The sequence below is a fragment of the Hakea prostrata genome, chromosome 9 (assembly GCF_041222555.1).
Source record: "Hakea prostrata isolate BN-2017 chromosome 9, UWA_Hpros_2, whole genome shotgun sequence".
NCBI classification, from domain to species: domain Eukaryota; kingdom Viridiplantae; phylum Streptophyta; class Magnoliopsida; order Proteales; family Proteaceae; genus Hakea; species Hakea prostrata.
Window position 1 is genome coordinate 48,324,384 of NC_142608.1, and position 15,503 is coordinate 48,339,886.

The window sequence follows — 15,503 nt, forward strand, 5'->3', positions numbered from 1 at the left end:
TTATAAAATGTCTTTGAGTAATCTATACACATTCTTTCATATCCCTCCTCTTGAGGTTGAGGATATCCTCCCAACGGATCATTTGCAAGAAGTGGAGCCTTTCAGGGCCTCTAATGTAATCTAGTTTCCTCCCTAGGCCCGTTTGTGTACCAAAAAAAAAAACAGTATGTTTTCAGTAGTGGACAAGGGATTCTTCACACACAAGTGCAGGTTTTTTTTTTTTTTTTTTCATATAAAACCTTAAAATATATGAAGGTATTTGTTTTTTCTTCCCTACGTCAGATTTAATGGTTTTATCCGTTTCTGAGAAAATGAGTGGACATGGTTTTACAATATATGATCAAAGGTAAAACTAGTCCTCACTAATCTGGTCCAGCTTTATTGAGATTGGTCAGTAGCCCAATACTGATCTTACAAATCAGATTTAATGACCTATGGATTTGAGACTAGAAGCAAATTTCTCTTCCGTAAATCACATTAAGATATTATATCTTGATTGAATTTGGAATTATTGTGCAAGAACTATTCCATCCCTTCTGACATAGGATTTGAAGGAATTCCACCATTTTGACAATCCTACTTGGGGTTTACCCTGCATGGGCATTCAAAATATATCTGCCATTTCGTGTGAAGAGGCTAAGCGTACAAATTAAGTCAAAACCCTAAAAAAAGTTAAAAGAGTATTGAAGGGTTCAAATGCAGGTCTCTCTCTACAAAGGAGAAATGCAAATTACAGAAAAGATAATTAACATAGACATAGACATAGACATAGACAAAACAAATCAGGGCGAACCCGGTGTCGAAGACTTTGTCGGGGAGTTGGTGGAAGTGCCATTTTCCTAGAGTCTTACCTAGCAGTTTTTGCTGTTCTGTTCTGTGCCTTGACTTGGGGCTACAGCTGCGGTCCACCAACCACCGTGCCGAGGCACAAATGAATTTACAAAAAAATCACGATGCTTTATAAATATTCATACAATAAAACTGCATCAAAGTTTTATTCAACAGTAGATGTGGAAAAACAAAATGTTGATAACTATTGTTCTAGTGGTATCCATTCTAGTTCTAACTCTAATTCTCCACATTCAACGTTCTGAAGCTGCAGCAACACACCTTGTTTCACTTTCCCATCCACTATATTGATGATGCTGTCTTCAAGGAGAGCATTGTCATGTGATTTCAGCCACTTCCCAATTTGCATGTTTCCAAACATGTTTGGATCTCCGAACGCCATTGCAGATGTGATCAGAGGCTGAATATCAATCTCAGCTACCCCCATTATGTCATCAGCTGAAAATGTGTCATAATCATATACTTGCTGCACCATGAGAAATTAATAATTCAGAAAAAACACGAGATGATATGAGATACTTCTAATTGCCTTTTCTTCAGCAGTTATTGGCATAATCTATGAAGTGTGTAATCTTTAACTGTCACAGGCAAAAGAGTAAGGCTAAATGAAAGAGGCAAGGATTCAGCAAACTTCAAGCATCATAAAACAGACAAGAACTCCCTCAATTGAAAGAAGAAGAGAAAAATGTATTCAGTCATCAGTGCCATGTTTTCCAATTATTTACTGCAGGTGAAATAACTTCTGCTTATAACCTTGTGAATGAACTGTCGAGACAGACTGCGAGTAAAACATTGAAACCACTTAATTTTAGAAAGCTCCAAAATGCTCCAACAGGTACCACCGTTGAAGCATTGGATCATTTCCCATTCCTGCGAGGTAAGGATTAGACAACTTCTGATAAACATCAGAATATTAGGCACAAAAACTAGGCAGAGAAATGCCTAGCATATTCACCAAGAATTTAAAGAAGGTAGGAACGGGAAGGAATACTCTTATCTGTCTGTTGCAATTTTCCATCCAGTGATAAAGTCTGCTGGGACAATTAAAGTCTGTATTATAGGATAACTAGGTTTTAGCACATGCCATAACAGTAAATATGTTTTGAGAGAGTGGAAGTCTCATATATTTTATGTATTGCCAAAGAGTGAGTACTCTAGCAAAATCATATTTCATAATAGTGCTATATGAGGAATTAAGTGTCAAAAAAAGCAATGGGAATGAGAAAAAAAAAAAAAAAAAGAAAGAAAGAAAGAAACGTGGGAGCAGTGAAAGAGAAAAGAGATATTTAAAGATGAGATTTTAGGTTCAGATAAAGTTTTTTTATTACAGAAGAAAAACCCAAAAAAAATGAATTACTCAGTAAGAAAATTATTATTCAAGAAAACCATGTATAGAGTGCAATCTAACAGAAGGGCTAAAAAATTAGAGTGCTTTTAATTAACCTTAAAAGGCAGAAAGAAGGATACGAGGTTAACGAAAGAACAAAGACAGATTCGATTTTGTAATTAAAGGAAGTTTTCTTTTGGGGGGTGGAGGGGGGGGGGGGGAGTTTGTTTTCTTACAAAGTTAAAATTGTTAGGATAAGGTTGGGGGATGCATGGAAGAGAGAACTTAGACGATGATGATATGACAAGTATGATTCAGATTGGGTGAATGTGTGAACACAATTCAAGTAGAGGGGCATGTCCATGGTGGGAGATCTTGCCGAGATCTCGCGAGATATCTCGTTTTTTTACATAGGCGAAACGAGATGGAGGTCGAGAGCAGAAAGTTGGGATATCTCGCTCGAGATCTCGCCATATCTCGCCCTGAATCTCGCTAGAATTCTCAATTTTTCCTTTTTTTTGTGGATTTTGGCTAGATTTTCACGTGCAACTACTCTTAGCACATCTACAACATTGAAGGAAGATCAATCATTCTCTACACTTATGATTTAATGACTTATATAGAACTTCTAATGGTTGTATAATTTTATTATTCTATTCTTGAAAATTGAGATTGTGATACTCATATGGATGGAACTTAGATAACATTTAGGTTATTTGATGCATTTGATACACTTACTCTTCATTGATATGCCTTAAAGGTTCTATATTGCATGTTGTATAACATTGCATTCCCTAATCCTACAATATTTTGGTTTCACACTATGGGTATACTTAGAAATCACACATAGGGTTGTTTTTTGTCAAATCCAAGGCCACCAATGTTTTCAAAAGGCCTTAAATAGGCTAAATACCAAGTTTCAACCCAATTGGGACCCTAAAACCCATCTCGATGGGTTACCGAGATGGGTCACCGAGTTGACGCCAAAAAATTGTATATCTCGACCAAGATCTCACTCAAGAGCGAGATCTTCTACCATGGGCATGTCTACATAGTCTGGCCTTTTTGAGCCACATGGAGAGATTCATTGGTCACACTAACTGCCACATGCGAAGGTTTCCTCCTTGGATTAGCTCCATAAGAAGTTTCACCTGAAACTACTGTTTGGCCCAAAAGCTAGGATTCTTGTATTTTCAGTGGCTGAAATGAAGTTCCCCCAAAGCTGCCAATGTTGAATTGTCAACCAACTTTCAACCTTTCCATCAGATTGGTTGAATTTTACCAAATTGACATATGATTCCAACATGTCTAAAAAACTTCTATTGTCGACAGGGTGGTGCATGGCATGGTTTGGGCCATGTAAAGACAACCAAGGGCAGTAGAAGTAAATATTCTGTCACTTCGCATTTTTAAGGTATAAACAATTAGGACAACATCCAAACATAAGGTTGAAAGGGAGGAAATTTGCAGCTCATAAGGACTGGAGAGGGGGAAACTAGCAGATTTTTCTAGAATTTTCATGAAATTAACATGAAACTATAGGAATTATCAGGAGTGACATTTATTTTGTAGGGAAGCAGTCCAATATGTATAATTGAAAGGCATTAACACGGCAAATCAACACAAATATTGCCATAAGGAGCAAGTTGTTTTGTCTATGTGATAGATGGGGAATGACTTGGTAGACTACATGTCAAATCTGAGAACCTATTTCAACTATGTGGCTCATGCCTCACTTGTCTTTTTAACCATACATGAGGCCCAAAGCTGCAGCTCAAACCAAAAAAATGATTAAAAGTTAATGTGAAATGTGGATAAATTAGTTAGTCTTAAAAAATAGTAATGGTTAGGTTGCGATGTGACAAATGACAATACAGCAGCAACAACATCTTTGTCCTACCCCGAAGTATAGAAGGGACATAAATCACCACAAACACTAGGGTATCAAACATAGCTACAAACTGCTTCTTGTCACCCAACATTCTGCTCTATGCCTCGAAATAGAGTGTAACTGTGTGATCTTTGATCTCCACTCAGCTCTATTTGAGATCAAGCTAGGGACAAGGCTAAGCTAATCATGTCTTTGTTTCACCATTTCTCCTATGGTGGTCTTAGGCCTGCCCCTGGTTCATTTGGCTTTTCAACTGATCTCTATAAAGTTAATCATAAACCAGAGCTACCCCCAACCCAGCTCTTATATGACTATTCCTTTATCTTTCTAATTTTCCGACACATCCATCTCCACATCCTCATGGACCTCATCTCTACAACACCAAGCTTATTTATATGATACTTCTCCACCGCCAGCAGTCAACCTCGTACATCACAGCCAGACTAATGACGGTCCTAAAAAATCCTCCTTCAAGCTTTAAAAGGGTTACGTGTTTCACACCTCTCCACTTCATCCACCCTATTTTAATCCTTTGCCCGACATCATCATTTATTTTGCCATCAATGTGTACCATTGACCCTAGATTTCTAAGTTGATCATTTTGTGGCATCTCCCTCTCAACAGATCGACCACCTCATTATCCATTCAATATCTAAAATGACGTGAACGAACCAACTAAATTTGACCACATCATACACTAGCATGTGGTCAAGGACCACTTTATTGGACTTCACAATGGATAATTAGTTGGATTATTGCTCCTAGACATTAAACTTTTAGTTGCATAAATCAAGTTTAAATTAGGTGAGATGATAGGTAATTACAGCACAGAACATAAAAATATAATTTTCCTCTTGAAAGATTGCAAGGAAGACAAGATAATTATGCCATTCACAGAGTATATAACAAAAGGAGTCAAAACCTATTAATGAGAGAAAATCTACATACAAGAATCAACAGGTACGAAGTCACTCCAAAAAAATAGAGTAATGTGATAGTGTATCAGCACAAGCAAGACAACCTTCGGCATTATAGAACAATCCATATTTATTTTTCTATTATATTGATATTTGCTACATGAAAATATAGTTTTTTTAAGACATACATTAATTGTAACGTCATACATCCAATAGCTTATTTCCAGCCCCAAGACCTGACAGTTTGCCCCCTAAAAAACTGGAAGTTTCATACCATAGCTTTACGTTTGAGAAGAATGTTGGACTATTTGATATGTAGAAGTCCTAACTAGTTGAAATATGGTATAGCTAGAAGCAAGACACTACAAACAACAACAACAACAACAACAGTAAGCCTTGTCCCAACTAAATGGGGTCGGCTACATGGATTCTTGCCTTCCAATCAGTTCTGTTTGAGGCCATGCTAGATACAAGGCCTAAGCTATGCATATCCTTTCTCACTACTTCTCTTAAGGTTATCTTAGGTCTACCCTTAGCTCTTCTAGTTCCTTCAATCTGGATTATATCACTTCTCCGTACAAGGGCATTTATAGGTCTTCGTTGAACATGGTCGTGCCACCTCAAACTACTTTCTCGAAGCTTATCACTTATGGGAGCAACTCATAAACCAACTCTAATATGATCATCCCTTATCTTATCCTTCCTAGTTTTGTCACGCATCCATCTTAGCATCCTCATTTCTACTACATTGAGTTTATCTATATAATTTTTTTTTAACAGTCCAACACTCTGCACCATACATCAAAGTTGGTCGAACAACAGTCCCATAGAATTTTTCTTCAAGCTTTAATGAAATACGTCGATCACACAAGACCCCAGACACACCTCTCCACTTCATCCACCCTATTTTAATTCTTTGAAAAACATCATCCTCTATATCACCACTTTTATTTATGATTGAACCTAGGTACCTAAAAGAATCACTTTGACAAATCTCCTCATCCTCTACCCGATCATGACTAAAGTTACAAACTAGATATTTTGTCTTCGTTCTACTTAATTTAAAGCCTCTTGATTCCAAAGCTGCTCTCCATGATTCTAACTTGGTATTAATCCCTACTTGAGTCTCATCTATCAACACAACATCATCAGCAAAAAGCATACGCCAAGGGACCTCGTCTTGAATGTCTTTGGTTAATTTATCCATTACAAGTGCAAATAAATATGGGCTTAAAGTTGATCCTTGACATAGCCCAACTCTAATTGGGAATTCATTACTTTGTCCCCCCACTGTTCTTACACTTGTCACTGAGCCATCATACATATCCTTAACTATGTCTACATATTTATTTGCAACACTTCTTTTCTCTAGTATTTGCCAAATTAATGCTCTAAGAACTCTATCATAAGCTTTTTCTAGGTCAATAAATACCATATGAAGGTCTTTCCTACACTTTCCATACATTTCCATAAGTCTCCTAATTAGGTAAATACCCTTAGTAGATCTTCCCATCATAAACCCAAACTAGTTCTCCGTAATTGTGGCTAAATGTCTCAAACGGATTTCAATTACTCTCTCCCATACTTTCATAGTATGGCTCGTCAGTTTAAAAGCAAGACACTACATGAAAATAAATTGGAAAATAAGAGAACGGAAGCAAACCATTTATACCAACCAAATCTGTAAAAATAATAAGAATAGACAGAAGATGGAGGCAAGCTGACCAATTTTACAGGCCCAAAGTTTTGAGGAACTGAAAGCATGAGATCCTCATTCCACACTGGATTCAAATTGCTCTTTATTATTGATGTCTGGACTTTCTGCAGAAAAGATATTTAATGTATGAAGGACTCAACTATGAAAGGGTCAAACAACCATTTGACACAAAGTCACACAATCAGATGGCATCAACTATAAGTTAATCATATGGTAAGAGACCCAAAATAAATTAAATTTAACAGATGCCTAACCATTTTTGTAATTTAAGCATAATCTGTACCATGCAAATGCATTGGCTGGAGAACACCCTAATTGCCTATCCATTTATCTTGATAGGCATCCTAATTGATGGGACACCTTCAGGATTCATTAAAAAAAATAGTGAAACAGAAAAAGCGACCGACCTGCTGACCAAGATTTAGGACAACATAAGGATCACTTGACAGTAGGTCTCTTATGGCCAAATGTGTGCCTTTTATCACTTTAACCTTCAGCATTCCAATAAATTCGACCATGCCCTCCTGCTATTAGTGAAAAAATTGAACAAAATAAGGATAACAAAATCAAGCAATTTAGGGATACTGACAATAACACCAATAGCAACCAACTCATATCTCAATGACAAAATGAAACAACTTAGGGATATTGACGGTAAAACTAATATCAACTGCAATACTCTTGCATTACTTGTTCCTGACAATGTAGAATCCAATACTCATAACCAAATATTACTAAACCAATAGATATTTATGAATAATTATTTTAGAGCAACTGCATATTAAGAAGAAAGCATCACCATTTCAATGCTTTAGACTTTTTAAGGTCCATTGACACCTCGTGAGCAAAAGACCTGATTAAAGAATATAACAAAACCACCTGGGTTTTGATGCAGATCCATGACCAATTTGGGCTTCTTCCATTCCATGGGTTTTCTAGGTAATGGGTCTCACCTATTCCATGGGTTTTCTAGGTAATGGGTCTCACCTATGGGCCAAAAACATGTGTACCAACATGGGACACGAATTTAGTATTTTCTGTTTTTAGAGATCATTTAACCTCCTAAAAGCCATATGATTTAGAATTAGCTAATCTAGTTTAAGTAAAGATCAGATAGATCTTTCACTAGCATGTAATAGATTTCTGTTTTGTTTCAATGTTTTGAGTTAATTTTATTTGAGTCCTCAAGTTTAGGAAACTAGTTTGGGACAGCTACCTAGTTAGCTCTTTGTTAGGAGTTCTATCCTATCCAAATTTTAAGTTTGTCAAGGCTAGTAAACCTCCTTAATTACCCCCATCATTGGAAATGAAGGACAGACCTGGTGATGTAGCCTCAACAAGGTGAGGGCCAAGAAATCAAGATCAAATAGATGAACAGCAATCAAATTAGGGTTTACAAAATCTTTGGCCAAGGCTGTTAAGGTTTGTAGGGCTTCTTGGATGGGAATACTAGGTCCGGCTTAGGGTTTAGATCTAGGGTTTAAGAAATCTGAACTGGACTGATCTTAATTTCAGATTTCAGATTAGGTTTAGGTTTAGGAGGTTTTAGGGGATCAACGTTTTAAGGCTTCAGGGTAGAAAACAGTAGGTTTGGATGGGGGAGAGAGGAAGGGAATCAATCTAGGCTTGCTACTTACCAAGTCTAGAAGCCTGGAATGGGAATTGTCAAGTGTAGCAGACAAAATTCCTTCTAATTGAAACCCTATAAGCTCACTCAAACCTTGATCTCTGATGCACAACTCTCTTCAATAATTTTATTCAACAAAACTGTCATTGTTACAAGCATAGGCTGTCTATTTACAACCTTTATTACTGACTCCTAACAGGACTTGACATCAAACCAGAATTCAAAGAGGACTTCTATCTTAAATAGGACTCTTACTTATCTCAACCTACACTGACTTGAATAAAAATTTAAAAACAGACTTGGACTCCTAACAAATCCTAATTATAATTATGCCCAGCTGGGATCAAGTAGGAATATCAAAATGACCAAATTACCCCTGGTTTCAACTGTGCTTCTTGTAATGCTGAACAGCAGACCTAGGACTTCTTTTGGGCCTTGGGACTCTTCTTGGGGTAGGTCTGATGACCTACACAAGTCCCTGATTATTATTTTCTGACTGGAATAAGATTTTCCTGCCATTGTTGTCTCACCATCATCTAAACCAGATCCAGTGAGTGATTTACAGATTATCTTGGCATCTCATATCCAAGAGAGTTTCTAGCTTTAGTCGTATTCTAGTTGCTGCAACTGAGATCTGGTAGCATCAAGAATTCCTCCTTTCCATCATCTTGTTGTTCCTCCTCCCCCACCCTCAATGAATTAAAAAGAAAAACTTTAATTTGTTTTGGTTTGCCTAATGGATATACTACTTGAACCTTGTTCATCCATCCAGCATTCCATTAAAGAACACTGTTCTGTCCCTTGGGAAAAAAGAAAATAATAATAATAATAGCCTGTCAGTTAGAACCGTCCTACCTTTGGAGGTCATCAACCCCACCGCAATCCCTTGATTCACTCATCGCTTCATTTAATTGAGTCTGTTAAACCGCCTTTGACCTGCAGATCCTAATTCTTCTCTAACTGCCCTAAATTTAAAGTATCTGAAACCAGACATCAGAATCACCTCATCTGAGGAGGACTTTATCCCTACAGCCAACCCCCCCCCCTTCATTCGTTTAATCCCTGTTTCAACCAACTCAGCCTGCAGGAAACCTATTTTCTGTTAAAGCCCTAGTTCCCAGCCCAAAACCTTAAACCTACAATCCCTATTCTCCATCACTCCACCATCAGAATTGACTCAAATTCTGAAGATACAACCCCCTAAATAGTACCTATATCAACCCTATTTGAAGGCCCAAAAACCCCAGCAAAGCCCTAGACTGTAGTTAACTTTTATCTCAACACTAACAAGCCTAGTTAAGTTGGTTCTCACTTATATCCCGGTTATTGACCCTCAACCTAATGAAGGCTACATCGAGGTGCAAGAGGACAGCTCATGAAAACATTAGAGTCGACACTAGACCAGAGGTTGGAGCATGATCTAATCATGCATCTGAAGTCTGGAGGTCCTTTGAAAATCATTAATTTTCTCCAATGTTATTTCACGCAGGGTATATTTTTAATTCCACTTTTTATCGAGTATACCAGAATTCCTCTTGTGCTTCATGCAGACAAATATAATTCAGTACCAATCCATCAATCCCATCAGATCACATAAAAATAACAGTAACCACCACCATTCACCACCCTAAACCCTAATACCAACCATTGGCTGTCCGGCATCTCAAGTCTTCCCCTATTAGTTCATTAACAAGTTTCACCATCTCTTCAATGCAAAGTTTCACCTAATTATGACATCTTCCTCAAAAAATTCCATATGTCCATATGTGATCTCTCTCCCATGTATCTCTTTCTGACAAGTAAAATAATATTTGGACAAAAAATTCCAAAGATTCCATTTTGGTGTTACATGATTAAATTGCAAAATAAATGAGGATCTTTTTTCCCTACTTTTTCGGTCTTACCAAGATGTATATAAATTTCATTTTCCTCAACAGAAGCTCTTCATATCATGTACTAATCAATACTAATTGCTACGTAGCATTTGTAGTGTCACTTACAAGGGCGACAAACCACCTGCTTGGATGCTCTTGCCATTTATTATAAAAAAATAAAAATAAAAACTATAGCAAGTGAAATAGGGAAAATCATAAGAAGTACCAATGTGTTACCGTTTTCGTTGATGAGTTTGAGCTTCGAAAGCTATCAATTATCTTTCTAGAAAAACTTGATTGGAGAGGGTTTCTTCCAGGAAGCGATACAATTCGCAGACTAGGTTTCAGAAATTCCTGAAGTTCATATTTAGACCTTCATCAAAGCAACAGAAATACATAAGCAATCAATTTTAAAATCTTAACATTCATCCAAACTATTAAAAATCCCAACAATAAGTGCATGCAACTTGCGCATGTATCGATAACTTCTAACTTGGCCAGCTAGAATGACACCACTAGTATCAGGTGCAGCCCATGAACAAACTTTTGGATATCCAAAAAAAGCCAAAATAGTGGTGAGACCAATGCATGGGCAGTTTGGATGTTCTGCTTACCGGATCCCAGAGTGCGGCATACAAACTTAATCAGTTAATATAGGCGGGGCTAAACTCACTTTGATGTCTATCCGAAGAAACAGATGGATCTTATTGGGGGGGGGGGGGAATATATATATATATATATATATATATAGTTAAGCAGTCTAGATCTTCTCACTTGCCAGGTACCAACCACTTCTTTTGAGCCCCATAATATGATGAAGTGCCCAATCCTATCCATATATTGGATAAATTTACCTTAGGATTGGCCAGCTTGCATGTCCCAATGTCAACTCCATAGCCCACCATGCGATGGTGCTGCCTTTATAGGACTGCTTAGATAAATTTTAATTATTCTATTACAATGGAAGGGAACCTTCCTGCTTGATGGACTTGCTAAAACTCACAAGAAGCAACTGGTGACATTTCAAAACTCAGTCCCCAAAGAGCTGCACCCAACATTTTTGCTATGTCCTAAATGAAACCCATACAAGAAAGACAAAAATGAAGACACATACACAAATAGGTTAAATTCTACAGACCTGATGAACTTCACTCGGTCATCATGACTGGAATCTGGTCCAGGTTTCATGTGTCCTTCAGAAATAAAAGCTTCATAGATTTTGTTAGCAGAAATATTACCGCCAACCTCAATCATGGAGTCAATTTCTTCATCAGTCCACTCATCCAATGTCACAGACAGAACCTATAACAGCATTGGTAAATAAGGATGTTTAGGGAGTAATATAGTATCAAGATATAACTAACAACATATAATGAGCTGGCACTAATACCTTAGTAACCCCAGACATCATGCATTAACTATTTCAGATTGAGAGTCACTATAATAAAATTGATGCAAAAAGTTGTTAAACTATCCAAGCAAAACATGATACCTCAGAGAAAAACATAATAAAAACCAGCATATGCAAGTTCTAGTAGGAAGTAGTAATCTACATTTAGAAGTCACACGATGCAACTATAGCACCCAAAAAATGAAGCTGGAAACCATAATTTGATTAGTCCCACTTACCTAGCAACTTCAGAAACAAGATGAAATAAAATTGCAACGAAATTGATTGTTGAAAACCTTCGTTGCATCTTGTATATTTCTGCAATTGTTCTCTTTTTCCCTATCCATCTAAGGCTCTCTTGGTATGGTTTAAAATTTTGATTATTTGACTAATAAACATAAATAGATACATTTGGTATGATTTATGACCCCTGCTTTTTATTAAAATAAATCAATTTAAACATAAATTCATAAATAGATCAAGAGTTGTTTATGATGTAGGAATTGTGTGGCCCAACGCATGTCATTATGTTATTTGCACATTTACATTGGACATATCTAAGGTTATTTTGTTTATACATGGCATTTATTATTTATGGTGGTTCTTGTGATAATTTGGTCTATTGGATTATTTGGATTCGTTTTATGGATGATTATCCGGTTTGAACCACAAGGTGGTTCTTAACTTAACTGCACCCATCATAATGTATTATTTGCTTAAATTGTACATTATTGGACTATGATGGGTTTGACGGGTGCAAGTTAAAATTGCTGAGACTATAAGAGATATGAGGACTAGTCTCTTTATGGTTAGTACACTTTGAAACTGCTGAGTCCATCCATATAAAGATTATGTGTACAATTTCCAGAGACTTGACAATTAAGAAAGTGTATGCATACCTATAGACTACCTTTTAAAAGGATTTATCAATAAAGTGGTTATGCAAAATTGTTTTTATCTATTAGTAAAAACTTATCAATTTTCTTCTTGATTTTTGCAAAACCAATCTTGTTTTGTTTTATACAATGGCAGTTTTGTAATTTTAGTTCCCTAATTCTTTTGGGGCATGTTAGTAATTGTCAAGATATGCCTTTGAGGCATCCTAGATATGGGCATTAGGTGGCTAGCATCTTACTTAGGGTTGGACTTTATGGCTAGTCACCTCCACCTTGAAGATACAAATATTTCAAGGTCACACAGGCAAAGGGAGATTTTTCTTTAGAAGCTCAAAATACCAAGTGATGGTATACTTGTTCAGCTAGGACCCTGATTGCTTGTGAGATCCTTGACATCATCAATGGTTTCATCTTGTCGTATTAATCTACAGCCTTCGTCTTTCATGTCGCTTCATTTCATTGGTGCAAGATCTTCTCTCTTCTTCTATATCAATTCTAAAAGTTTGGAATAGATCTTCAAAGAGGTATGTCAATTCTGTTATGATTTTATCATAAAATATTTCATGATTTGAGGCTTAATAATCTTAGTTATATACCATGTAATAAGGCTAATTTCTAATGGCACAAGCATGATGGCTTTGCTTAGATTTCTTGTTTTCCTTGTCCTTAACTCCTTATATGATGTTTTTGTTCTTGAAGAATACTTAAATATTTGATTATTATCGTAAAAATGCTTATTCATCCAACAATAATCAAATTGTAAACTTTTGAGAATGAGATTGTGTTTTTTTTTTTTTTTTTAATCCAAAAGTAGGATTGTTTATCCTTTGGATTTTGTTTGTTGGTTAAAAGAAAGGACCCAAGAATCATTTGTGTGGGAGTTTGAAAACATTGGTTTAAAGAATTGTGTTGGTTCAATGTCTTGTCATTTATTGTAATAAATGCTCTATTAGAATTTGAAATTGTTTATTAAATGAAAATTTTCTACATTTATTGAGAAATGAAGTTGCATCTTATACGAATTCACTCTACTTGTTGATTAAATGCTTAGTTATCCTACTGGCTAGGATCAAGCCAAGCCATTAAAGGTTTATTGGCTCAAGCCAAATTGATAGTGGTTCAAGCATATATAATTAGAAGACTCGAGCCATTTTTTTCTAATTTTTTGGCTTATATTTTTTTCTTTGCATAAATTGATTCTAACTTGTTTATACATCTTTTTTAATGTAATCATGGACCATATTTGATTTCTAAATTGCTGGATATACCCAATTTCACTATTTTCAGTGGGAGCATGTGTTGAGCATTTAGATATATCCATTTTGTATGTTTTTATCAATTTTCCAATGCTTAGACATGATGAAACCCATTGGTTAATCACATGGATGCTAGGACTATTGATAAGCATAGATTCTTTTATGTCGACGCCCATCGAATAAGACATGAATGATTTTGAGTTTTTTTTTTTTTTTCTTTACGCCCATCGGCTATAGGAATCATTTGAAATTTGGTTGTTGTGGTTCTTGAGTTATCAAATTTTTACTTCCGATCGGATATGGGAAAAGTTTGGGACATCTTAGAACCTATGATTGCCACATACATTCAATGTTAGTTTTGTGTTTTCATAAAAGTGGATCATGGTCTCGAACCTTATATTGCATGTTATATGCATATGACAAATGGCCAATTCTTCTAGCTCTTTGAACATGTCTTATATCATAAAAAATTGCATCTTGACTTAACCCAATTATACTGAATGAAAGCGTAGAATTGCCTTATTTATTGGGTTTATAATTACTCTGTTTGTATTAAAGAGGATTGCCTTGCTATGCCTCATACATTTTTCTAAGACTACAAAGGTTGCTTACAAGTTCTCAATTAAGGGTGACAATAAGGTGAAATACTTGATGTTGGGATCCATGGCAGATTCTCTTATGGTGGGTTATATGAATTGTCCCTCTACTAAGCTATTTTAGACAATCTTGAATTGAAGATTGGCAAGAAATCTAGCCAACACTTAAGAGTTTGTGGAAAATAATTATTAGAACTGTATTGCCTAAAGGTGGAAATGCTAGAGAACGTGTGAATAGTATAATTGCAATAGCTGATGAGCTAGCTTTGTAGGGAAGGCCAATTGATGATAAAACTAAGATCTTTACAACCTTATCTTCTTTGCCTAACTCTTATAAAACTGTGAGGCAGATTTATTTTGTGCCTGGGTTAACTTGGACTCTAGACTATCTTTTATCCAAGGTCACTAGACATAAAGATGCTAAGTTGAGGAAGAAAGAATCTGCAATTCATGCCATTCAATAAAAGGTTGATAAGCCCACTTATGTGAAGAAGTTCCAAAAGAAGAAGAGGTTTAATAACAAAATGCATGATTGGCAAAAGAGTAAGAGAACTAATGTGAGACAGGATATTAAGTTTAAATCAAGGCATATTATATGCTACTTTTGCAAGAAGCCTGGGTATAATACGTCTCATTGTTACTCTTTCCTAAGATCTAATGGAAAGCAACCTTAAGGTAAGTTTGCAACCTTGATCCTAGATGAAATTAACACTACAATTATTGAATATGGATTTTGGTGGACTGATTCTAAAGCAACGGTGCATGTTTCCAACATCTTAAAGAGGTTCATGGAGCTAAAGAAAATAAGTGATGGGAGTAGCTACATTTACATGGGAAATGATGATAAAGCACCAAGTAAAGGAGTTGGAGTTTTTAAGTTGAAGTTCAATAGTGGAACGCTTGTTTAATTTAGTTTACTTGTATACTCCTAAATTAAGGAGAAACTTGTTATCTGTTTCAATGTTGGAGAAACTTGGTTAGACTTTTATTTTGGAAATGGTAGATTTTTTATGCATAAAGATGGTAATGTTGTGTTGCATGATTTTAGAAACAACAATATGTATCAAGTGCAATTATGTAGTAATGTTGTATGTGATGTGGATGTTACTGTTAAATCTAATGCCACTTATCTTTGGCATTTGAGGCTAGGTCACATCAATGTC

At 36.0% G+C, this 15,503-nt stretch overlaps 1 protein-coding gene across 3 annotated transcripts in view; it reads right to left on the reverse strand.

The window, feature by feature from the left end:
• Positions 1-267: 267 nt before the first annotated feature.
• LOC149005387 (ADP-ribosylation factor GTPase-activating protein AGD12-like) overlaps positions 268-15,503 on the reverse strand; it is a 38,638-nt gene continuing 23,402 nt past the window's right edge. Inside the window, exons 5-9 of one of the 3 annotated variants that reach the window (XM_089169240.1) lie at positions 11,341-11,504; positions 10,440-10,575; positions 7,109-7,225; positions 6,710-6,805; positions 268-1,315 (exon numbers count right to left, since the gene is read on the reverse strand). In XM_089169240.1, coding sequence (XP_089025366.1) covers positions 1,034-1,315; positions 6,710-6,805; positions 7,109-7,225; positions 10,440-10,575; positions 11,341-11,504 — 795 coding nt within the window. In that variant the 3' untranslated portion in view covers positions 268-1,033. Of the gene's footprint in view, positions 1,316-6,709; positions 6,806-7,108; positions 7,229-10,439; positions 10,576-11,340; positions 11,505-15,503 lie in introns of all 3 variants that reach the window. The other 2 variants (XM_089169239.1, XM_089169238.1) reach the window with 2 other exon arrangements.